The 25,053-nt window shown below is 49.7% G+C and overlaps 1 protein-coding gene and 1 long non-coding RNA gene across 2 annotated transcripts; one reads left to right on the top strand and one right to left on the bottom strand.

Moving 5' to 3' along the window:
- Positions 1 to 9,584: 9,584 nt before the first annotated feature.
- CCDC177 (coiled-coil domain containing 177) lies at positions 9,585 to 15,731 on the bottom strand. Its single transcript, XM_052782349.1, is given in 3 exon segments — positions 9,585 to 14,359; positions 14,361 to 14,787; positions 15,484 to 15,731. Coding segments are annotated over 2 exon segments (1,920 nt in total). The 5' UTR covers positions 14,780 to 14,787; positions 15,484 to 15,731; the 3' UTR covers positions 9,585 to 12,858.
- LOC128139648 (uncharacterized) lies at positions 14,635 to 21,825 on the top strand. Its single transcript, XR_008234454.1, has 3 exons — positions 14,635 to 14,811; positions 16,643 to 17,129; positions 21,567 to 21,825. It is a non-coding gene; the product is annotated as an uncharacterized LOC128139648 (long non-coding RNA).
- Positions 21,826 to 25,053: the final 3,228 nt, after the last annotated feature.

Below are 25,053 nucleotides of genomic sequence, written 5' to 3'. Positions count from 1 at the left end.
CTCTGGGCTAATCTTGTGCCTTGGGGTGGGAGCTGCTTCTCTCACATCCCATGCCAGTGCTGCGGGAAGCATCTCTTGGTGGGAAGACAGAGGAGACCAGCGCTCTGGCTGCAGGGTGGCCCTTGCTGTTCACAGGTAAGGCACACGGACTTGGCAGGGTGTGGGTATTTCACAGACAAATGATAATAACCATGGTCTTTAGGGAGCAGCTGGACTGCAAAAGGCGAGATGTACTGAGGGAGGTGGGAAAATGTCCTTTGATTGCCTAGCTGCTTTTGAAAGGCGCAACAAGGAAGATTTAGTGCGTGTGTAATTTCAACCAGAGTCTTAGGGACCTGGCCTCTTGGCTAAAGCAGAGACATGCAGGTTCCTCCTCTGCAGTTACTGTCATATATGTGACCTTGAAGGAGTCACTTGGGGAGCTATTTGTATCACCCAGCTCTGGGTAGAAAGCCTCATCTTCTCAGCCTTTTTCTGTAATCTCAGTTCATGCCTTCCCCATCTATGAAATGGGGCCGATGTCTGGCAGCCACCAGGCAGGGGACCGTGGCTCATCCTGCCTGCATGTGGACAGAAGGTCCCAAGGTGCTCACAGCAAAGCTGCAGGAGCTGATGGCCCATGTTAGTCCCTAGTAAGAACCTGGTTTCATAGCGCTCTGTGTCAGGAGTTCTCCTCACTCTTTTACGGTGGCAGCAGACCTAGACTCTTTATATTTAAATTGTGAATGAAGAGTTTTTTCACTGATGCCTTCAATTGCCCTCTTGCACCCCAGTGGGGCTGTCCCTGTATGCGATGAGCTGTGGGGCTAGGAGGCTCTGCAGCTCTGCCCCAATGGGCTAGTTTATGTGGGAGCAGGACTTCCCACCTTCTGATGAAACTAACGCATAGGACCTATGCCCTCTGAAATCATATTTCTAGATATATGTGTTTCCCCCGAGGTCACGTCTTTTCTGGCCCAGACTTAGTGCTCCATTAGTCCTTCACAGTCTATTAAAGCTCTTCCTGTGTAATGCGCTCTCTTTAGTATACAGTGCCAAATATATCCAACCATCAAAATCTTTTGCTCTCAGCAGGACAGGTTTGGCATAGGGGGTGTTTATGGGAGTGGGACATGCGTGCACAAAGTTTATCTTCCCCTGCCATCAAGAGGCATCTCGGGGCAGGTGGGAAAAGTCACATTACACTTTCATAGCATCTTAGTGGTGTTACTCTCCCAGAAACAGCAATAAAGCTGTGGCCTGTGGGCTTGCAATGACAGTTCAGCTCCCCATTTCATTCCAAGCCCTGGCTGCGTTATCTGTCAAGAAGATAATTCCTTGACCTTGCGGTCAGGGGATGAGCGCTTTGCTTAGTGATTAAGCCACTGCAGTAGATAACATGCCATGTTTAATCCCTTTGGTAGCTGGTCCCAGGGAGGGGTGGGCAGGAGGGGCTGCAAAAATACAGCAGCTTGCAATAGGTCTGGAGATCTCAGAAACGGTGGCAACAGTGCAGAAACTGTGGCTGTATATGCCCATCCTCCTAAGTTAATTTGGTGGCAGACTGGAAAACAACCAGTATATCTAGGGCACTATTTTATCAAGTGATAGAGCCATATGGTGCAAAACCCCACAGTCGTCTGAGGGCTTAGGCATGTCAGAAAGCAGGGACTCCCTTTGCGTATTGATCCTGTCTGCTAGCTAGCATATATTAAAAGAAGGTTTATAATTATTTTTCCTCCACTCTCTCGATGGGGGAAGGGACTCCTGAATAACCAATTAATCCTGCTGATTTGAGCTGGGGAATGATGAGATACAACCTTTTCTGCTGCTTCAAAGTTGTGGCTGGGATATGGCTGTGAAGCATCCAGCTGGCATGCTGGAAAGCCCCACAAGCCTGCCTTAATGTCCAAGCAAGTGCAGCAAATGCTTCAGAGTGTGGATGCATGACCAGGTTTCAGGGTTGTACAAGTCACTGAGGGTTGAAGCCCAGTCCTGCTGGTGATATTTAGGGTCCCGTCTGCAACTGAAATAAGAGTGAGAGCTTTGATTGACAAGTTCTGACCTTGGACGTTTCATCCTCCCAGCCAGCCTTCTGTCCCCCCTTTCTGCTGAGAGTCCGCTTCTTGCCCCAGCCAGAAAAGGAGAAGATGGGGACGTGAGCCCACATCCAGCCTGCCAGTGGTGAGGCACCATCTTTCTTGAGGGAGGACCCTTTTTTTTTGAGCGATCCTCTCTTCCCGTGCTCTCACTGCATATTTGAGGATTATGATTCCCCTTTAACCTGGCTTTCCCCTTTCAGAAGGTCCCTGCCCTCCTTGGAAACCGCCCCAGCCTCAGGTTTTCTTTGGCTCTGGTGTCACCTCTGTTCGGACGCAGGAGCGTGCTGGTTGTCACCATGTGCTTGCCTTTGGGCAATTGACCTTACCAGGCATGAACCCAGCCCCAGGCCTGTGGTCTGGTGACTGAATCGAAATGGTTGCTTATAAATAAAGCTGTGCATGGATCTGGCCTTTGTGCGACACTGCCAGCCAGCTCTCTGGTTGCCTAACAAGAACTGGGCTATGGGCATGTTGTGGGTCTCTACCAACCCCTGGCAGTTTGACATTAAATTTGGTCTTTAAGAAAAAAAAAAAAAAAATTAAAAAGCAGAATTAAAACAATCTTCAGCAGAAATGTGCTTCCTCATCCTGTGCTCTTGAGCTAGATACCTTTTCTACAGCTCATCCTCCTGATCCTAGCAACGGTAAAATCCTTTTAGTGCCAGCTCCCATTCAAACACTAAGAGAAATGCTCCTCATCACCCTCTGCTTCACAGGAGACCCCGGGCACCCTTGGCTGCTGCTCCAGAGCCCAAAGGGTGGCGAGTTAGCTCAGGCTCCCTCCTAATGTCATGGGGTGCTGCCTGCCAGCCACCTGGATCAGCACCCATGCAAGCCTCGGGTGGAGGAAGCAGCTGGGCTTGGGTGCTCCAGAAGGCATTTCTCTGCTACTGTAAGGGAGGAGGCTTCAACAGGAAGGAGACCTTAAAAAATTCAAAATTCATCATGATGCTCATGTAGAGTCCCAGTCCTATTTTCATTATATTGTCCACTCGTTTAAGTTCTCCATGCGCTTATCCCAGCCAGCTCCATGGAGCTGGCTTCTCTTCTCCCTCCTTACTTGCACCATGCATTCAGGACGTGTTTCTTTGCTGTAAGAGCCATCATTTTTGGAGATGTCTAGAACAGCTTTTCTACATTTCTGCACTCGGCTTTCCAGCCAACCCCAACCCTCGTTAGAAAACACCGCTCCTTTCTTACCTGTGGTCCTAAGTACCTTTCACTATTCTTCATTCCCCAAGGGTATCCAAAATGTTGTGTGAAAGGAGCTGTTTGGCCATGCACATCTGTTGCATAAGACCTATAAACCGTGTCTCCTATGATATGAAGGTTATTTGAATCTCCCATTTTGCCATTTCTTTTTTTTTCTCGAACATTCAGCAATTCTTTCCTTTCCTCTGGGGAGACATTTTGTCCCTTTGCATTTGTGCCTCCAACTTCCCCATAGAAAAGACTTATGCTAAAATTATATTCCATACAACTGATACATTGACTCCCTCGCCAGCATTGCCTGCTTGCAGGATGCCTCCCTGTACCTGAGGACATTGCAGTGTGTTGTCATGGAGAGGATTCAGACTGTATTGCTAGGTCAGCAGGTACCATACAGCATGTGAGTTTATACAGCGCTGGCATCAGGACGGACAGAAAGGGCCCCTGCGGATTCCAGAAGACTCTGCAGAAATTCCCCCGGTAGCTTACAGTAAATTTTCTTTGTATTTGGGGACTCGCAGGCTGTGACTGAATCACGTGGCATCTGCATTATAGTACAATGTCTTTGCAGGGAGGGATCTGCAGGTTCCCAGAGACTGCAGGAGCTGCAAGAAATCTATAGAGTAGCACAGTGTAGTCTGATCAGAGACACTTAGAGAGGACAGTAGCTCTGGGTGTGAACATTACTGCCTTCAGGAATCTCCACTTCCACAATTTGTTGATGGAACCATAAATAAAATGCATTGAAATACCTGAAATGTGTTTGAAATGTAGGAATCACAGAAAACTTCTGTTAGAAGATAGAGTGCCTTCTGCCTGGAAAATATGAGGACTCACAGCACCCAAGAGATGTGAGTTGGAGTGACAGCTACCATGCAAAGTGATATGGAGTGTATCTACAGCAAACCTAAGACATCAGGTGCTCTAGTGTTGCATAAAGCCCTGAAGGATCCCTCAGCTTGCCTACCTGCCTAGCTTTTTCTGAGAGCAGGCAGGTCAGCTCTGGTTTACTGAAACAATCCTCCCTGGCTTTACTTCCTCCTGCACAGCAGTAGGTGAAACTGCTAGCAGAAAAACTAATGTCATGACTCGGAGCTGTTAAGATGTGTCTAAAATTCCCATCATGACAGGTCATGCAGGCCAATATAAGCTAATTATGGATTTACCGGTAGAGCTCAGGATGGGTTGAAAAGCCCATAAGGACAAGCTGGAGAATACTGGACCAGTTAGCCCATCCTAGGTTCTGCACTGCTGCAGTTAAACTGCTAGTGGAGACTGAGCTAGTCTGTTTAACACTGGCTTGGTTATATCCACACCTCGCTGGCAGTCGTCGCAGTGGTGATAGGGTGGATGTATCTTAGACAGGATTCCAGCCTGTCTCCAAAGCACAGGCGATGATGACTGCAGAAAGGAAAGCTTCCCTCTCATGCAAGAAGGGGCACCACTTCCCATGCCAAGCACTGGTCTAAGCATGGAGGGCAAACACCTAATCACTTCTTCTGGGGCTGCTAGTTCTCGCCCCATTCATGGTACACTGTCTGAGAAAGCAATGCAAGGGAAGCAAATTAGTGGTGCTGCTATTTAAAAATCCAACAGTAGCATCCCTTTGCTGTGCTGCAACATCCTAGCTTTTCTGTAGGTTTTTCAATCTACACCACCCAAAGGCCCAAAACCCAGATTCAGACAGTTCCTGTAGTTGCTCATGCACAAGCGTGCCTCAGTTTAAGGAAAAGCAGGGCAAATTAGTTGCCTTGAAGACTCGACAGACAAGTGGAGACTTGGCTGCACCCTGTGGTCGGCTCCCCAGGTACCTAGCTGCAGGCAATGGGAGTAGGAGCTTCAGGACCAAACTGGCTAGGAAACAAGGACAGCTTGAATCTGGTGTGTGCTGAAAATGGTGCAGAGGCTCCTAGACTGTCTGGGTGAAGGCTGCAGAAATCCCCTGATGAGAGCAAAGTGTCACTCCTCCGTCGGGCTTCATGTCAGACATGGGCTGAGTCCACCCGGGACGGCTGTGTAGTGGTCCCTCTGCAGTGAAAATAATACTGCCTTTCTGTTCATGGATCTCACCTTTTCCTTGAAGTCTGAAGAAATAGCTGTTACTGGGAGGTAAACATGAAGCCTGTCTCATTCAGCATGTACAGGAGAAAAGCTTGTGAACAGAGTGGCCCCCCCCTCCTAGGGTCTAACAAAATGCATGCAACTTGGCACTTAACAAAACTCTCAACTGCTGGCATAATGCTCAGGGCTTTTTCAGGAGGGAAAGGAAAATGTCTTTCTGCCTTACCTACACGTGTGTTTTGAGCTCCCTTTCTTGTTTACTTTCCCATCTCTTATAAATGATTAAATAATTGTCAAAAATAGCACAGTTTACTTTGGAGGTGGTTAAAAAAGAGAAGAAATTATCCCATCACCCTCTTACAAACCAAAACATTCCCAGTAGCATCTGACAGACACAGAGCCAAATCTCTTACTCCCCGCTGTTTAGCTTGCTGTCTGACAAAGTGCCTCTGTGCCAGCTGCTTTTCCCCTCAGCTGGGCTGAGCTGTTTAAGCAGACATTGCTTTGCAAACACCCAGAACGCAGCATGCAGCACGGGGTATTGACAAACTCGTTGCCCAGCCTAAAAATACCAACTGATATGTGACCCTCCCATCCCGTTGCCCGGGTACAGTGCAGGCAGGGGGAAATTTCCACCGAGCTCTTGGAAGCGTAGCCTATCCCAAGCCACTATGATCTACATAAATAATAAAAAGTTTAATATATCTAGGCTGTATTCATTCCTGGAGTAACTGCTGGCTCTAGGGAGGTAACTAATGGATGAACTGGGCCCTGTAACTTTAATATGCTGAAAGAAAGTGTTATTGTATGCTGTCATACATAGAGATGTAAGTGATTCTAGCTAGCTAGGATGGTATAAGGATTCTCAGTCCATGCCTGCTCGTTCATTTAACATTTCCATCTGTAGTTCCTGCCCATTTTTGCTAATGCACCTTCCTCCCACCCTGCCTCTGTCCTGGGCTCCCAGTCCAGCCTTATCTGTGCCACCCACCTTCAGGCCCCCCATTTGAAAGTGCTTCAAGGTTTGAGGGAAATGCCCAGAAGTGGAGGCTGGCAGCTTAAAACATTCATCCTCCATGAAGCACCAGCTGCAGAGCAGAAGCCAGAGGAGCTGCCACAGCAGGGGCACAGGGATATCCTTCCCTTGCAACCAGGAGCAGTTAATTAGAGGGCTGCTTGGGGAACAGGGAGGACATGAGTGAGAGCTCCAGCTAGATCAGGGCCAGCATGGCCAGGGGCAAGTCACATCAGTTCTTTCTGCTTCAGTTTTCCCGTACTTAGGCTGGGAGGGATAACTAGTTTACCTCACAGCCAGGTCCTGAAATTAGAGCGGGGAGCTGTGTAAAGCACATAAGAACAAAATAACACTGGCAGTTTGGTTTTGTAATACAGGATATTTCTTACTGCCAGAGTGGTTTTGTAATGCAGGGGATTTCTTGCTGAATGGCAGGGATGTAGGAGATGAGTGCAAAGGTGCCAGAGAATGATTTGGGTCCTTTCAGACTAGAATCTTACAATAACAAGGTCGGGTTTCACAGCTAAGAGCTATGCTCAAAGAATGGGCAAAGGACAAAGAAGTCAGGCCTAGAATTGATTTTTTTTATGCCCTAGCGTTAAGAGGCATGCGGGATGTGGGGCATATTCTGTTATGAAGGCTCTGAACACTGGCATTCCCCAGAGTGCTGGTTGCTCTGCATAAAAGGAAAATGTGTTTCCAGGTATCTTGTACAGAAGAGTTTTGCATTTTTTCCCCTTCCCAGTGTTTTCTTTTCAAAACATCATCTAGTAACATCTCACCAAAAAGAGGGGCAGAGCCGCCTCCTGCCTAGAAGCAGAAACATTATGATTTTCTTACTGTGCCTCAGTACTGGCTACTTGCTTGCCAAGGGGTTGTGGGGCTGCACTCCCACAAGGAGTTGTATTAGGGCTCCATTGGCTCACATTAGAACATGCCTGTACTGCACTGCAAAGTAAATGTCACGGGGCTTATTTCCAGAAGGACTGGGCTAAGCCAGTGTGTTCCTCTTCTTTGCCTATGACAGCCTTCTTTTACAACTATGACAGCTAAGTCTGATTCTAACAAACTTAATTCCCTAGGACCTTGACTCAGCAAAGCATTAAACGAGCTTAAACTTGCATGCTTTGAAGGGAGCCTGCGTGATCTGAGAACAGGCTGATCCCTCCCAGAGCACCTCTGTTCTCCTGGATGTGGTGGCTGCTCTTCTGAACAACAGCACAGTCCCAGGTCTGCAAAACAGAACTGTGTGCAGAGAGTCACAGTCATCACCTGCAGCGTGCTGCATCTAACTAGTTTTGTGTCTTGTCCTTATACCTCCCTGCATCTGCTTTAAGAAGAAAAAAACAACAAAAAAAAGACTAAAAGACCCCCAACTTTCAAAATGGCATTCTAACTATTACATTTTGGTCTTCACCACCAGAGGAAGAACACCCGCAGCTGGAAGCAAATCTCTTGTTTTGGTGTAACAGCTAGTGGCGATAAGCATCCATCCTCAGGTAGGATGTGATCAGCCTGGCTCTCTCTGAGGTCAGTAAGGGAGCAGAAAATGCCACGTCCCTGAAGAAGTCAGTTCCCCAATGACAGCTAGCAGAGGTGGCTCCAGGGCCGTTCTTAGCAGAACTTCTAGAAAACTAGTGGTTGCTGGACTTTGTATTGCAAATTCTTTGTTTCCCACATCTCCCTGTCCAGTCTTGGCTTAGTGAAGACATGCACACTGAAATAAGTCCCCTCTCAGACCTGTGTGCACTGCATATTCAGCATTTGTTTAGTGAACAAATTCCCCTGGCATCAAGAGAAATTTTAGCACAGAATGAGCCTGGAGCTCCATAAGCATCATAAGAGAAACACAGTAGGTAACCAAGGTGAGAAATCTGATCCTCACATCTCTCTTATCCAGGCGGTGAAAGAATTTATGATAAACTGGGTTAAAAAATACCTTGTAAAATATTAACGAGCGCAGCTGCTCCTCCTAATAGCTTTTGAACGCATCTGCCAAATTCAACCTTGACAGAGAGATCGTGGTTTAGTGATGAATTTTGTGTGAAGAGGCAGCGTGCAGAAGAGATTGTTGGCATTCTCACTGGCACTGAAGGGCTCCAGCTTTAGCCCAGATGCTATTAAAAACTAGACAATCGACATAAACAAGATAGTCTGTGAACACTCAAAATGTGTGAAAGATTCATCCAGAGCTCAGGCAAAAGAAACTGCTCTTTAGTCAACGCTTCTCCCCCATGTATGAGTTCTCTGATGTCCAATACAAGATGAACTCATCCTGCAGCCTTGGTTTCGCTGAAGTGAGAATCACAGGCCACCCGCCCAAGGAAACCAGGCTGCACAGTTCTGGGGCCTCTGAAATTACTTGTCTTATTCTCCCACAGCCAGCAGTGTGACAGACTCTTCTTTTCCAATACTGTGTGCTTGATCATGTTGTCTCACTAAGCAAAACATTAGTATATAATGATGGGGGGTTTACCTGAAAATCAATCCCAGGAGATGGTCCTGTAATTCTTCTTAGAACATTTAAATGACACTGGAGTCTTTCTCCCTCGTGTTTCAGTATCTCAACTTCAGAAACCCTGTAAACATTCAGAGTGGTTTCTAGCAGGTCAACTTCTAACAGTAGTCCTAGTCAATGGGCAGTAATAAGCAGAGCAGTGGTTTTCAAGTGGGGTTAGAGGTGCGTCCACATGTCAGTGTTTGGCTTTAGATTGGAATGTTTAGTGGCATTGGATTCAGATTTTGGGATCTATTTCAGATCTATGGGATCCAACAAGAAACCTGGAGCTAGACTCCAAGTGTTTAGGAATTGAAACCTGGGAATTTGATGTTAACTGGATCTAAGATGTGTTACCAGTGACAGAAGTTTCCTGATAATTGTCCTTTTGTTGCTGTTGCTTTTAAAGTGTGGGTATTTCAAGGTCTAGTGGTCATTCTGTGGCATGCACGCAAATGGCCTAGAAGGAAAGTCTTTATTATAACCTTATGACTATAATACAGCAATAGCCTAAAATGTGTTTTCTAATCCCAGGACAGGACCAACCTAAGTTATCTTTCTGCAGGACCTAACCAAATTCATCAGCTGCTCCTCTGCTCTAAATAAGCTCTGATCTACTTCCGAGCTGTGAGGTAACATGTTGCTTGCTTTGATTTTTAGTTCTCCCTGGCCTGCAGCTCAGTATCAAAAACACCAAATAAGCCTCACCTAAAAGGGCCACACTTTTTACATGTGTCCCAGGGTTTAATTTCTGTTCCCACAGAAATCCACCAGTAAAACTCCTTCTCAAATAAACAGAAGCATAAGCAGACCCAAGAAATACCTCTCACACCTCCACCCAACTTGCTGACTTAACTTTCCACGCCACAGTTTTAAACAACTTATAAACTCCATTGACTTTCACAGACTTTGGACTGGCACCACTACAGAAATAAAAAATATCCATACACAGATTAATGTCTTTTGAAAAAAAAATATTTTTTTCTTAGATTGCACATTCAAAACTTCAGCTGCACACTGCATGGTATAGGAACAGTAGTTTGCCAATCCAATTACCACCACATAGGTGTGTTTTAATTAGTTCGGCTGTAGCCCCAAGGTGTCAAACTCAGTCAGCAGCAGGAGATGGACCCCAGGTGTAATTACAGTCGGTGGCCAAGACACGTCTCCTGGGCTGTAAAATGTTCTCAGTCCACACTGGAAAAGCCCCGTCAGAGGGAGGTTTGGACAAAGCCTTCAGGTAGATTGCAGTAGACCTTTAGGGAAAAACTGCTGTTCCAGTTAGAGACTGTGTCTACTCATTCGTCCACCACATTTTGCCTTCTTTTCGCTGTTTCCCAGCTCTCCCCATTTGCCCTCTGCTAAATGGACTGAGCAGTGAACTTCAACCACAGTGCGATGACGTGGGGAGCAAGAGCCCTCACATCTGTGCTGGCAGGCTTTCTCTGCAGCCCCAAAGGCTACAAACAAGGTGAAATGTTGGCTATGCTGGACTCACTGCAGGTTTTATCCCAACTCTAGTGCTGCCAGGGAGCAAGGAAGTTTTGTGCAGGCTGGATTTGGGCCACTGGGCATCTCTTTTCTAGGTCTTTGCAGCTACGACAGCACACATGGACCACTGCGGTACAAACAAAATGTGAAGACGATCGTTTTTTATCAAGGACCTTGTCCGGTGTTACAGCAGGATTGGTTCCACTGTTTAAACGGATTGCTGTTTTGAGGACGAGGGTGAGGGGACAGACTCCTAGCTGGAAACAGTAACATAGCTGGAAACAGTAACACAGCTGTCCTTCCCACAGCTACCGATATTTTTAGATTTTCGTGTTAATTAGTGCTTTTCACCAATGGATATGTTTTACTTTAATAACTACTCAAATAAATAAATAAATAAATAAATAAATAGTACTTTGTGCTTTGTTAGCATCATTTGTCCGAAGTCTTTGAAGCGTTCTGCCAAGCGTTACTATTTCCGGCAAGTCCCAGCAATCCCAAGAGCCTGACTCTGCTTCCGTTTATATCAATAGGAGCAAGCCCAGCCCTTGAGGACTTGCCTGGCGTTACACAGCGAGCCAATGATTGACAGAGCAAACATCGCTCAGGTGCCCTACTTTCATGCTGCCTGCCCTCAACGGCACCAATTGTACCGTGATTCAAAGAAGAGCAAGTTCCATCAAAATCAAAGAAAATCCCTACTCGCTTAATTTTCAGCACTGTTTGTACAATGTCTCCAGCCTTGCAGGGTACCAGGTTGTGCTTGGTCTACCGTTGTTGTTGCTGTTCACTTAACACCTTCCTTAGAGAGGTTTTTTACCTGCTGTCACCTCCGAGGAAACTCTGGTAAGTAATCTATGTGTGCAGGACTGCATGCCTGTGCCATATGTCAACCTTCTTCTGGTTTTCTCTTCTGCTGTGTTTTTTGTCAGAGACATCCGCAAGCAAGCAAGATCCTGGCTGTTCTTGCTGCTTCTCCCCCACGTTCCAGGTCTGATGCCATCTAGGCGTCATGGATGGTGGAATAGAGAGCTGGCGCTGCCTGGAGCCAGAAAAAAACCAGCAGAAAGTGCCTGGTTTGGGTGCATGCTCATAACTGCAACCCAGCAGAGAGTAAACATGGAAACCTGGAGCAGAACACTGTCTTACTTGAATGCTGTGCATGGGGCATAGGTAGGCTTTTCACATTTCCAGTGCATTAACGGCAGAAGGACTCAGTTACCTCTAAATGGTACCGAGTTAGTTATAAAAAAGCCGTGATCCTCATCTAAGAGAATCTGTCATGTACCTTATTTTGTGCATCTACTCTTTTTTATGCCCTCTATAAGAATACAACTGTTAGCACCAGTGGACAGGCAAATGCTGCCCTGCTCAGTAGACGATGATAAGAGCTGGGTGAATGTCTCATTGCAAGCAGCTCACAGAACCATTAGGTTGGAGAGGACCTATGGAACACACCTGGTCCAACCTCCTGCTCAAGGCAGGACAAATTGGATAAGGTTGCCAAGGGTGTCCTCAAGTTTTGAGAACTCCCAAGGGTGGCAATTTCTCCATGCAATCTGTTTGCAGATTTCCATTTACAAATGGATCCGCGTGTTTGCCACAAAGGCCAGTTTCCACAGGATCATTCACGTATCTTAATGAACAAGTGGGTTGCGTGGGTGCCTGTCAGTTTGTAGATCGCCCACAAACTTCTCTCCTCTCTCCCCCTCCGAAAGAAAATAATAAATTGTACAAATGTTTGCAAGAGAAACTTGGAAAGGAGAAGGAGGGGTGAGGATAAAACCAGGAAGGGCAACAGTTGCAAATGGCAAAAGTGAAATTGTATTTGTGAGCACTTCTAACAGCTTCTGCCCAGCTCTGATCGTAAGGTCTACTTACATGGTGTTACGAAGTCTTGATCTGTGCTTTCTCTAGCTCGGCACCAGCAGCGCGTGAGGGGCACCGAGGGGCATATGGCATTCTCTGCTCCAGCCCTCCTCACCTTCGGCATGGGAGTGCAGTGGCTTTGAAAATGCAGTCCTGTAACTTAAACCAAGCTGCCTGTCACTCAAGCCAGAATCAGCTGGGGCGGTTTTGGTTCTTAGTCAGTAGGCTCTAGCAGTGAGTAGTCTGTGTTGTCTGCATTTCCAACTGAAAAGAGTGCAGTTGTAATCAGCTCCGGTGTAGACAATCAATCGGTAACTCACAGGCTTCAAGCAGACTTCTTTTGCAGCCCTCTCTGAGAAGATGCGTGTGCTTGTGGGGTAGAGGACACAAAAACTCGCTTCCCCTCCGTAAAGATGACTGAGGTCAGTCCTTAAAACACACCCAGAACAAAAACATATTTTAAACAGTATGTGAAATAGCTGCCATGTTTTTGTGCGGTACCCTGCTCCCCCAAAATAAGAAATTAGGGCGGTTGTCGGTTGTTGTTGCTTTTTAAATGTTAATGTGGAGGAGCTTTCTGATGCATCACAATGGACAACTAGTGATCTATCTCCACTCATCCATGACAAGGTCTTTCATTTTTTATTCAGGTGGGCATGCAGTTCTGCTTCCAAGGCCATCTTGTCAAAGGTGCGCATGTTCGTCTCCTCCCGTACCTTTTCCCGGACATGGAAGGATGCCCGAGCAACAGACCTGGCATTTTCCAAGACAGTCTTCTTCTCCTTGAAGATCTGCTCGCTCCTCTCCAGCTTCCTCTCTATAGAGAGGAGGATCTCCCTGCGCCGTAAGTCCTCATACTGTTCTACCTTTTGCTTGTTCATCTTCTGCACTTTCTCCTTCTCCAGACGGCTCAAGACCACCTTGCGGGCTTTTTCTTGGACGACCTCTTCGGCCACCTGGGCAGCATGCTGGAGCTTTCTCTCTGTCTCCCTGGCCAGGGCCTCCAAGTGCTCCTTCTGCTCTCTTTCCTTCTTCTCTGCTGCCAGTTTGGCTCTCTGGATCTGCATGTCCTCCCGCCTGGCCTTCTCCCTCAGCTCCTGGTTCCTCTTCTCCACTAGCTGCTCGTAGTTCTCCTGAGCCTTCGTCAAACTCATCTCCAGGGAGGCCTTCAGCATCTCCTTTTCTTCAGCCTCTTGCTTGGCCAGTTCCTTGAGCAAGGCCTCGTGCTTCAGCTTCTCTGCTTGGTTGAGCAGTTTCTTCTCCTTCTGCAGCTGCACCTCCTTCTTCAGCCTCTTCTGTGCGGCGGTGGACAGCTTCTCTTGCAGGAGCTGCTCCTCTCGCTCCCGGTGCTCCTTCTTGCCCTCCTCCTTCGCCTTCAGGTTGTGCTCCTGATGGAGCTTCTTCTGCTTGTCCTCCTGGACGGCCCTCTCCAGCCTCTCCCTGCGCAGCCGCTCCTGCTTCTCCGCTTGCTCCCGCCACCTCTCCTCGCACACCAGCCGCTGCCTCTGCTTCAGCAGGGCGGCTTCCTCCTGCTCCTGGCTCAGCCTCCCGCGACGCTTCTCCACCTGGCTCTCCCACATGCGCTGGCCCTGCAGGAGGGCCCTCTGCTTCTCCTTCTCCTCCTGCTCCTTCCGCCGCTCCGCCAGGCGCCGCTGGCTGTCCCACTGCAGGTGGGCGGCCTGCTGCTGCTCCCGCAGCAGGCTGGCCTCCTGGTGCTTGGCGATCATCAGCGCCGCGATCTTCTTGTCCCTCTCGGGCACCTCGGAGAGGCCCTTCCTCCTCCTCACCTCCCTGACGATCCTCTCCACCCTCTGCGCCGTCTGCGGCGAGTGGCTGAGGTCGCCCAGGCTAAAGCTGCGCCCCAGCAGGGAGCCGCTGCCGGCGGCGGCGGCTGCTGCCCCCCGGCCCCGGCCGCCCCCCTTGCCCCCGCGCTCCCGCAGGCTCTCCCCGCTGTAGGAGGACGAGGCCCCCGACTCGGAGGAGGTCTTGCCCCAGCTGCCCTCACGGCGCTTCTGCAGCGAGTCCAGGGAGTGGCTCTTGGCCTTGGCGCCCCCCGACGCCCCGGCCTTCCCCCCGCCATGGGGCCGGGGCGCGGCGGCAGCGGTGGCGGCGGCCCGGGGGGCGGCGCGGGCGGCGGGCGAGGGCGGCAGGCTGCCGAGGGGGCGCGAGGATCCGCCTCTTCTCCTCCCGGATAATCCGCTCCCGCTCCTCCCGGCACTGCTGCAGCTTGCGGCGGCGCTCCCGCTCGTAGGCCTCGTAGAGGCCGGCGGCCACCCGCATGGAGCGCCCGGGGGCCTCCCGCAGCAGTTCCCCCAGCGCCCGCGGCAGCAGCTCCACCGGCCGCACGGCGCAGCGGGCGCAGGCCTCCAGCGAGCGCGGGCTGGTCAGCACGTACCGGCTGCCCTCCGCCGCCGCGCAGTCGAAGTTGTACAGGTCCAGGTGCAGCAGCGGCGACTGCTCCCCGGGCCGGGCCGGCTCTCCCCCCGCCGCCGCCGCCGCTGCCCCCCCGGGCGCCGGGCAGGGCTGCGGGGGAGGCTCAGCCGGCGGCTCCACCATGGCTCGGCCTGCAAGGGAGAGAGCGGCGGCGGGTGAGCGGGGCGGTGGGCGCAGGGACCCCTTTTGTCTCCCCGGCAAGGCGCAAGGGCAGGGCGGGCAGGAGGAGCTGGAGAGGGGTGGTGGGGTCTGCCTGCCCCGGGGGGGGGGGTGTGCCTGGGCTGGGGGGGTGCCGCTGGGCTGTGTTTGGGGAGGGAGGGGGGCAGGTCGCCCGGGGTGTTGGGGGGGGGAGCGGTGTTTGGCGGAGGGGAGTGCCTGGGTGGGGGGGGAGATGCGTTTGGGCGGTCAGCGGGGGTGTTGGGAGTGTCTGCTCGGGCACGGGGGGCGGGGGTGGTAGGGGAGTCTTTAGGGTGCGTGGGTTGTGCGTGGGGGCGTTTGGGGTGGTGGGGGGTGCGTGGGGTGCGTTCAGAGCCCCTGCGGCATGTTTGGGCCGTGGGCGCAGGCTTGCTTGGCAACGAATGGGAGTGCGGGGGGCGCACGGCGTGGGTCCGGGCCAGAGGTGGGGGAGTTTGGGATGGGGGGTGGTCGGGCGACGGACTAGGACGCTTGCGGTGCACCGGGCTCGGCGGAGCGGCGGACGGGGGCGTCTGGGCTGTGAATGGGGATGGGGGTGCACGGGGGTGTCAGGCAGGGCTGCGTGCGGGACCGGGACCCCCCCCCCGGGCCGGTGCCCACGGCGCAGGACGGAGCCCCCCCGCTGCACTCACCGGGCGGGCGCGGCGGGCAGCCCCGCGCTTTGTCTCGGTGCCGGCAGCCTCGGGGATCAGGCGGGCGGCGGCGGCGCCTCCATGGCACCCCGCGCCCCGCGCGGCGCCCCCACCTCCGGGGCGGCGGCGGCGGCGGGCACGGCGGCCGCCCGCAGGCTGCGGCGCCCCGCGCTGCCCGCTGCGGGCCCCGCGCGGGGGGCGGGCGGAGGCGGGCGCGGGGGGAACCCGCCCCGCAGCCCCGCGGCGGGGCCGGGCCGGGCCGGGGGCAGCGCTGCTGCCGGGCGGGGGTCCCGCCCTCCCCCCGCTGTGAGGGGCCGGGCCGGGCCGGGCCGGGCGCTGCTGCGGCGGGAGCGGCGCCGGGGCTGGCTCGGGCGGGCGGCAGACGCCCGGCCCGCCAGGCGTGGGTCCTTCCCTGCAGGCGGGCGTCCTCCATCCCTGCGTGCGCATCCCTCCATCCCTGCGTCCTGCCGGGCGCTTGCCCCTCTGCGCACCCATCCTTCCCCATGAGAGGCGCTTTCAGGGTCGTGCCCCCTGTTTTGCACTGTGCCTGCACGCAAACAAGCCCGTCTGTATTGAGGGTTAATATAAACAAGGATAAAAGGGGTGTAAGAAGGAGGAGGGGATGCTAACCCAGTTTTACAGATGGCCAACTGAGCCACGGGGAGATGAAGGTGCCTGCCTCGGGCCACCTGGGGAATTCATGCCAGAGCTGGAAAAGAAAGGCACAGCTCTCAAATTTCAGTTCAAAGCAGTTTCCAGCCATGAAACCCTATTCCCTTTAGTGCTAACGCAAGCTATTGCTTGCTGCAGGGATGTGTCAGGACTGACAAAGGGGGAACGAGAGTGATGTTATAGGCAATACAGCACACCTTTTCAGGTGCTGACTTTGAACATGCTGGTTGCAGTTACTTTGATAGATCCCCTGTTTCTACAGGGATCCTGGGCTCAGCAGCCTCGGTGGGGTTGAGGAATGCCCTGCTCTAGAAATACCGTTTAGGAAAAAGGGGATCGTTGCTGGTTGCGGAGCTGCAGAGCATCTGTGCCACACAGTGGAGCCACTCTGACTTTGTCAGGCAGAGGACAGCAGTAGCAAATGCACCATTAGCCACCGTGTTACGACTTCAGTGCTTTTCAGCAATTTCTCCTTTAACCTCTACAGGCGCAGCTTAATCTGCTTCGCTTTAGTAAGGAAGGACATGGCACTCAGCAAAGGACTTCCAGGATGGCCTGGGACAAGCATACAGAGCAACAGAAGGACCCAAGAAAGGCCTCGGGAGTCCTTGGGAGAAAGCCGAAGAGCTGCAGGTTGGTTGTGGTTTCATATTGTACAGGCAGAGACTTCGAGTCATGCTCATCCCCATGCTGATGAATGCACCCAGTAATGATGCATCTGCAGCGAGTGGGCAAACTCCACCAATAAACCATATTGACTAATCTGATCTCATTCATTCGTCATCATCATAGTCTGCAGGGGACGGTTATAAAGCTTGGTAATTAGTTATGTGAAAAATCCTCAGGCCAGGGAACAGTTCTGTGCTCTGAAGAGCCTAGCTCGCTGGCTGATGGGGCTAACCATTAATACTAGCTGCAGCGCCGTAGCTGTCAAGCCATAGCTGTGTTCCCTCCTCGTGGAAAATATTAAGCTGGTAAGTGTATATGCCAGGTAAGGTGTGGGCTTCTCGGGGCTTTTGGCAGGTGGCTGTTTCAGCCTCCAGTGATGCTGTATTTGGGCCTTGATCTTTCGGGTTTCCTCGTGGATCTTTAGGAGTCCTATAAGTGGTCTCCCAAATGCCATTGGGAGGGGATTTATCGGGAGATTTTAGAAGCAGCTGGGTATGACTTTAGGAGACATTAACACACACTATCCAAACATGGAGTCATACCCCTACCTCATCAAGACTAAAGGAGATTTGGGATGGGGTAGGAGGAGATCTCTGGAGGAGTTGAAGAGGATGACTGCTAGTGAGCCGTTTTCCCACACACAATTATAAAACCTAATGCCTAGAAATCTACGCACTCAGGCGGAGCAGTACTATAAGGTTACGCTCCTGCTTTAATAAACATTTTCCTTCTTTGCATTGCTGTTAATGATAGCAAGAGATGCAGGGCAGTGGAAAATTGGGACTACAGATCGTGGGGGTGGAAATATTTGTATCATTTCAACAAATTCTTCTGTATGCTCTTCACCACACGTGCATTAATTACTTTCTTCCCACCCAACTTTAAAACTGCCCGTACCTAGGTTTTTCCCTGCTCTCCTCGTGAGAGCTATTTCACAGCCTACTAGAGCTCATTGGTAAAATGTTATTATTTACTTTCAGCTTCGGGTTTTCCTCTCTTTGTTTTATCTTCTCTAGTAAGTAATTTGCCCTCCCTCCTGCTTGGGTTTATGCCTAACAAATGTTTGTAAACCGTTTCTATATCCCCTCAGAGCCAGGGAAAACATACTGTCATTGCAAATCAATCCTCTGTAGTTGCACAAGGAGCTATCGCCTTTCTTCTGACCTCCTCCCAGCGTGTCGGGCTCTCCCAGGAGCTGCTGCCCTGAACTGAGCAGTGGGTTCCCGCCCAGCACTTACCTCTGCACTGCCTGGCACAGTCCTGGTGCTGGTGCGTTGCCTTCCTCCTCTCTAGCATCTCCTCATGTCCCCTTCCCTGATTTGCTAGCTCTCCTAAGGTTCGCTCAATACAGTTTGACTTTCTAGAATGGTTCCCCCCTCGGCTATGGGGAACGTTAGTTGGCAAATGATTTCCTCCTTGCTAAATAGCTTTTGTTTTCCATGTTGTATCCTGTTTCCGTCTAGTTGCAATTTCTACTCTCTCTTTCTCATGCTGTGTTTACGCCATTGTTGCGAGGACCCTGACCTAGCTATTGTGTAGCTAGTCCAGCTCTCAGCCTACTCACTCCTGTTTAGACACCTCTTGGTTTTGCACCGGAATACTGCTGCTTCCTGAGCCCTGGGGATAGGGGGAAGGTGACAGCCTTGGGGAGAGGAGAGTAAGGAGCCCTCTGACACAGTTTTTAGGCTACAGGCTGCTGGTATCTCCCAGGCACAGTGTCCTTCTCTTTCTAGCTGTTTATGGAGCACAGGCACCCGGTGCCTTCCCCGAGGGCAGGAGGATAAGTGTGTCCCTTCCCTGCCTGGAGGCAGCTCCTGCATCTCTCCCAGTCATAGCAAAGCCTCTCCAGCATAGCCTTCCTCTGTCAGCTGGACCATTTAAGTACTAGTTTAAAACTTTAATGAGGCACTCAGTTTAAGGTCTTACTGATCCCCATCTCCATGATAGCATCGTTCCCTCCTCTCTAAACAGGTCCTTGCCACATGCCATAATCCTTTGTTTACAGTCCTGCAGCCCCTCCACCCGAGTTATTTTGCAGCCTGCTCTGAGGTAATGCTGAACATAAAGTCCCATGAGACTTCACAGGCTGGGCTTGCCTGGTAGCCAAGGACTGAAACCCAGCATGCTACGATGTCGGTGTAACAACCTGATAAAAACCAAAGTCCTCCTCCGGGAGATTTCAGCGTTGGCTCCTTTCATCGATTTCCCGTGCTCTGCCTTTGGCTCTTGTCACTCCCTGCTTCTGCTCTGCCCACAGCCCTGGCACAGCATGCCTTTCCCTTCCTCTGTGGGTGGCAGGATGGGTGTTTGCTTTCCTCCTTCTGCTGCCACAAACTGCCTGCCGGGGAGATGCAGGCAAAGCCTCCCTCCTCCCCTGGGTTGTAGGCATTGTTCTGCAGCCCCCGCCAGGCTGTTCCAGTGCAGTGAGCACACAGCACCCTGAGCGACTTCAAAGTAACTGCCCAAAGCCGAAGCATCGTCCCCACCGCTCACGGCCCAGGGGCTTTGCTTAATGTTGTCATCTGTGGCTGGGCCTCAGCCACTTCACACGAGTCGCTAGGGATATGGAGCTTCTGGCTGGGGCAGATGTGCAGAGCAGGGAAGCAAAGAGACAGGGCGTGAGGAGGTAGCTGGAGACGGTGACATATGGTGAGGGGCAATGCAAGAGGGCTACTGCCAGAAGCAAAATGTTTGGCAGCCACTGGGGACAGACTTGCACTACAAATACTACATCCTTCACTCTAAAGCCAGAGTCTAAGGCCAGGATGTGAACCGTGTTGACGGTGAGTTGTTATTAGTGTTCATCTTGCTGGGTAGCACTACAGTGCGTGTTGTTTGCCATCTCACCAAAAACACTTGGTCCTCGGTAACGAAAAGGTTTTGTTAGTCCCTGGCTGAAAGGATCTCCAGACAATTGGCGCTCTCTGTATTAAGGACTGGCAGCAGTGTTGCTGCATGGATGCTTTCTTGGGGTCACGCTGAACAGCTCTCTACTTGGCTTTGAGCAAGTCTGGCACATCTGCAGTAGTCTTTGTATTTGGGTAAACCTATGCAGTTACTAGGGCTGTCTGGAAAAAAATATGGTAGGCTGGCAGAGAAAATTTTGAAAATGAGCAAAAAACCCCTTGTAACTGCATATTTCCATGGAAACAAGTATAGATGTGAGAGTAGATTTTATTTGCTTTTGGGGATATTCTGTTGTCAGTGGCGAAATTAGAATACTGGCATGTTTTGGCCCAAACCAAATCTGAGATGCGGCAGCTGAACCTCATGCACTCAATTCTCCTGGTCAGGCTTGGCTTCTTATGGAGAGCTCATGGGTGGTGAGGGAGTTACAGAGCCCTTGCACATGGTGAATCATGGAGGATAGGTTGGGCCCCAGGATTACAGAGTAAAGGTGAAGTAAACAAATACATGAATCACTCGGAAATTAGTATAAGGATGTCTTTGTTATATGAGAGGTCAGAGTACATCGTTGGAGTGATTTGTGCAGGACAAGAAATTACATCTCCGTGAGCTACTATCCATATACAAACAGTGCAGTCACCCAGAATCATCTCTAATAAGCAAGTGCCATTGAGTGTAAACTCAACAGGAAGATTGCATGCTAACGCTGGTTACATTTTCAAGCTGAAGCTGAAATGCAATTATGTTCCATTCATTTACTTGAAAACTGTTGATTTTGAGCAAATGATCAGTCTTGCATGCCGCTTCAGTTTCCAGGCTGCGCTATTTATTCTAGCACAGCCTGGAAATCACAATGTGAAGCTATTGAAAACCAGTGGGAAATATGACATTGCTGGTGATGCTCTTCAGGGGAAATAAAATGCAAAGTGTAATCAAACAGAATAAACTGTTAGATTAAGACTGGAGATTTAAAATTATTTTAGGTTTAACTAATCTGAAGTGTTTATTAGGTGAATAGTAAGAGACCTTTTCTCTTCTTGTATGATTTCTACCTTGACCATGGCATGAATTTTATCAGTTAGGTATTTTTAGGAGAACTGCAAAAATCTCACATCACTCCTCCATCCCCTATCAGAAGCCACACCAAAACATAGTTTTCTAGGGTATAGTATTTAATGCTCCAGTCTAAATATAAGCTACGTTTCCATTCCTAGATTGTACTTGGTCTTGCCTGATGGTGCTGTGCCAAGGAGCTTGTAGATGGAAGAGATTTGCTGTTTGCTTCTGCTCTCATTTGGGAGTGAAGTGCAGCAGGGAGCATGAGAGAGGGGTCAGGAGTTGGGAGCTGGATCCTTCCTCGCTTTGTTAGCCGTACACCTGTGCTTACAGAGTGTAAAAGAGGTATATGGGGGCTCTGCACTCAGCCTGCATTGATGTACATTACGGTCTGAGGAGAAAGGCAAAGACGTGTTAAGCCCACAATGCCTGCCTCCGAATTCAGGAGAACTGAAAGACAAACATCACACTCGTGGAGGCAGAGCGATCACACGTGGGCAGAGTCGCATCACACACCCACATTAGGCCAGCGATGTGGTCACCCCGGGCTGAGTTGCCCCTGCTGTTTTAACACTGTTTAACAATAACCTGAGCTACCGAGTCTGCCTTGACTACAGCCAACCCCCTTATGAATAATTCTGCTTAATTACAGGAGAATGTCTGCAGCTGAAGCCTACTACTCATAATGATAGGATTACATTTAAGTTCCTCAAAATTATACCTATATTTATCTGTATGTTTAGACTTTGGAGGGGATAAACTCTATTATTCTTCTACAGCACAAGCTGGGATTCCTAATTCCTTAGGCATCAGAGAGCATCTGTCCTGAACCCTGGAGGCCGTACGAGTTCCAGTGCAGTTCAGATCCCATCATCTGAATCCCATGTCATCAAAACCTCCCTGGGAAGGGAAACTGTTCTACCTGAAGAGTAAGAGACTGCAACTGGAGACAGTGCCAAATAGATTTTTTTCTTTTCTGTTGGGCTGATATTTGGGAATAAAGCCAGCTGGAAGACTGCTGGAAGGAAATCTTCCTAACTCTGATCGTATTTGCAATCAGTTATTATGCCAGATGTTGCCTCAGAAAATATGAAAGTCAGCAGACAGTAGTTTTAATATGCAGCTTTGCAACTTGAAAAGGGCTGAGTTTTTATAGAAAGGAAAGAAAATGATGATTTACTGCTTCCTTGAGGTGTACAGTGTCACTGTATGTAGCCAAACAATGCAAAATCATGTGGAAAGAACAGATGGAAATCCAAGAAGTTAACAAATGTCCTGTAACAAAAACCTACTGTGTAATAGAACGACTTTTACAGCTACCCTTCATTTTGAAGAAGTAAGTCAAGAGATGCCTGACTTTCTTAATTTAATTTTCGAAATTGACAGAGAAGCCAAGAGTAAATCGGGCTGCTTTTTGCAGGAGATCCTGGAACATGAAGTTCTGGTTGGAAAGAAAGAAGGGTTGAGGACTGTCATGGTTTAACCCCAGCTGGCAACTCAGCCCCACACAGGCACTCGCTCACTCCCCCCCAGTGGGATGGGGGAGAGAATCAGAAGAGTAAAAGTGAGAAAACTTGTGGGTTGAGATAAAGACAGTTTAATAGGTAAAGCAAAAGCCGTGCACGCAAGCAAAGCAAAACAAGGAATTCATTCACCACTTCCCATCGGCAGGCAGGTGTTCAGCCATCCCCAGGAAAGCAGGGCTCCATCACATGTAACAGTTACTTGGGAAGACAAACGCCGTAACTCCGAACGTCCCCCCCTTCCTTCTTCGTCCCCCAGCTTTATATACTGATCATGATGTCATATGGTACGGAATATCCCTTTGGCCAGGTGGGGTCAGCTGTCCCAGCTGTGCCCCCTCCCAACTTCTTGTGCATCTGCTTGCTGGCAGAGCATGGGAAACTGAAAAATCCTTAACTTAGGATAAGCACTACTTAGCAACAACTAAAAACGTCAGTGTGTTATCAACATTGTTCTCATACTAAATCCAAAACACAACACTATACCAGCCAAAACCAGGACAAGGACAATGGGTGTTAGACAGGAACAGGTTCAGTTCTTTGCTTTGTCACTTTTTTACCTAAATAAATGCTATGAGTGGGTATCTTTGGGATCTGGGCCTCTCTCTTCCATCTGTGAAGAGGAATAATAGCACCTTCCCTAAGCAGTGCATAGCCAATGTGATAATGAAGCTGTATATTAAATATATTAGATAAATTTGGCAGCAGGAGGATCTCAAGATGGTTGGAAGGTAATTTAAATTAATCACCGGATTTTACAGTGAAGGAGATCTTGTCCTTCAGCCTCTTTGAAACGGAATCCCTCAGACAAGCAAGAGGGGGTCCCCCGTACCTCTTTATTGTAGCACAAAGGCCATGATACAGGTACTGTATCATTGAACAGATACTAAAGGGGGCAGGATAGATATTTTCCCATAACAGTTTTGTAGTATTGGTATTTCATATATATGTGTATATAGGTCAGATTCTGCAGTTTCTCTGCTTACACTAACAGTTTCACTGGACTCAGTAATTTGGGTTTTGTTGTACCTTTTTTTCCTCCAACTCTTAAGCTTTTTAGCACAGCGTAGGGATGAGATTCATGAGATGGTGCTGAACAAGCTGGTACAGGTCCACGGCACTGTAGAACACCACGGTGAGATACCCGCGCAGGATGGCTGCTGTACAGCGGCGCTGTGCCTAGGCGAATCGTTCTGCTGGGATTTGGGTGCAATTTTCTTGGACATGGGGTAGGTGCTGAGTGCAGGGCGGCTCTGAGCTACCCCTATGAAGCAAATGCTAAGAAGGCCAATATGATCTTCTGGTTTATTGGGCAAAGTGTCTCTGGTAGAGATGAGGGAGTACACCACTGGTTTGCGAAGTACTGAGGAGACCCTGTCCAGAATGCTGGGTGTTACTCCAGTGTTAGGAAATCCTGCAGGCAGGACCCTGGTGTTAAGAAAGATTAAATGGAGTTTGAGACAGCAGGGCTAGTTAGGATGATCAGCGAACCAGTAAGCTAGCCTTAGGACAGGACACTAAAAGCGCTTCGATCTTTGAGCCTGTAAAATGACATTTGAGGCAGGATGTGGCAGAGCTTTAAAAACACGCAAGGGACCAGGCAACTTGCTCAGCCACTGCCTTTCATATATCCCGCATTTTGCTGTGCTAACCCAGGGGCATGTCACAGTCAACCTCAGAAATGCAGGCTCTGAAGAAACTGCTCCTGTGAAAACCAGGGTGGTTTGGTTGTTGACTTCAACATGAGCAAGACCTACAGGAAACTCCCTTTTCCTTGCTCTGAACATTTAGCCCTTAAGTGAAGTGGAATTAATACCATTGTGCTGTGTGGCTTGAATCTAGCACAACTGGAGCAGAAGTCAATTTGCTGTATTTGAAAGAAAATTAATTAAGGCCTCGTTTGTTTCCCTCAGAGAGAAAAGCTCTGGGTAGTTTCCAGGAGATGACTTTTTTTTTTCCTGAGCTTCTTTGGTACAGGCCTGTATGTACAGAACAAATGTTGTACAGCTTCAAGCTCCAAATCCCTATAAGCTCCAGGCTGTGAGCTGGGTCTTCTGGCTCCCACAATGGTGTGACAGCCTCAGTGGCTGTTCCACAACTGCGTGCTGCATTTCAAGTCACAGAAAGGAAAATTATCTCAGAGCAGTGAATATTGGCAGTAGTCCGAGAAAGGAAATGTCACGGCAGGGATGATGCTCTTAGCCTGGTTTAGACTCACCTGTCCTTCATCAGCAGGCTATGAACTGTGCAGAGAGAGGGCTAAAGGTAGAGACGAGGGGCTCAGCATCATCCCCTCTGCTTCCAGAGTGCCCCAGCGAGGTAGGAGGGCGGATGGTGTACCAAGATTTCTGCTTTACTGTTGGTTTTCCCATGTTGCTTCAATAGTCTTTTGGAGATGAGCTTTTCTATTTGCATCCACTCTGAATACTAATAAATGAGTAATGCCCTGCTAAACATGAAAAGTGTGCATGGGTTCCAGTGTATGATACTGAGAGTGTAACGAAGAGCTGGCAGAACGGATGTGCGCAGAAGGAAGTGGGAGAAAACAAAGCAAAACAGGAGAGGTAAACTGTACAGGAGGCTAGTGGGCTGCAGGGATTTCAGGAGCACTTAAAAACTGATTCACTGCTGCACAAATCCCACTTCAAACAAGTTGCCAATGAGTAGGTCACATAGGTGTTATCAGCAAGAAGGCAAAGGAGCAAGAGTGTGCGTGGCTGTCATGTACACCCAAGTGGGAGAT

This window comes from Harpia harpyja, chromosome 3 (assembly GCF_026419915.1).
Source record: "Harpia harpyja isolate bHarHar1 chromosome 3, bHarHar1 primary haplotype, whole genome shotgun sequence".
NCBI classification, from domain to species: Eukaryota; Metazoa; Chordata; class Aves; order Accipitriformes; family Accipitridae; genus Harpia; species Harpia harpyja.
This window is presented reverse-complemented; position numbering and strand designations above follow the sequence as displayed.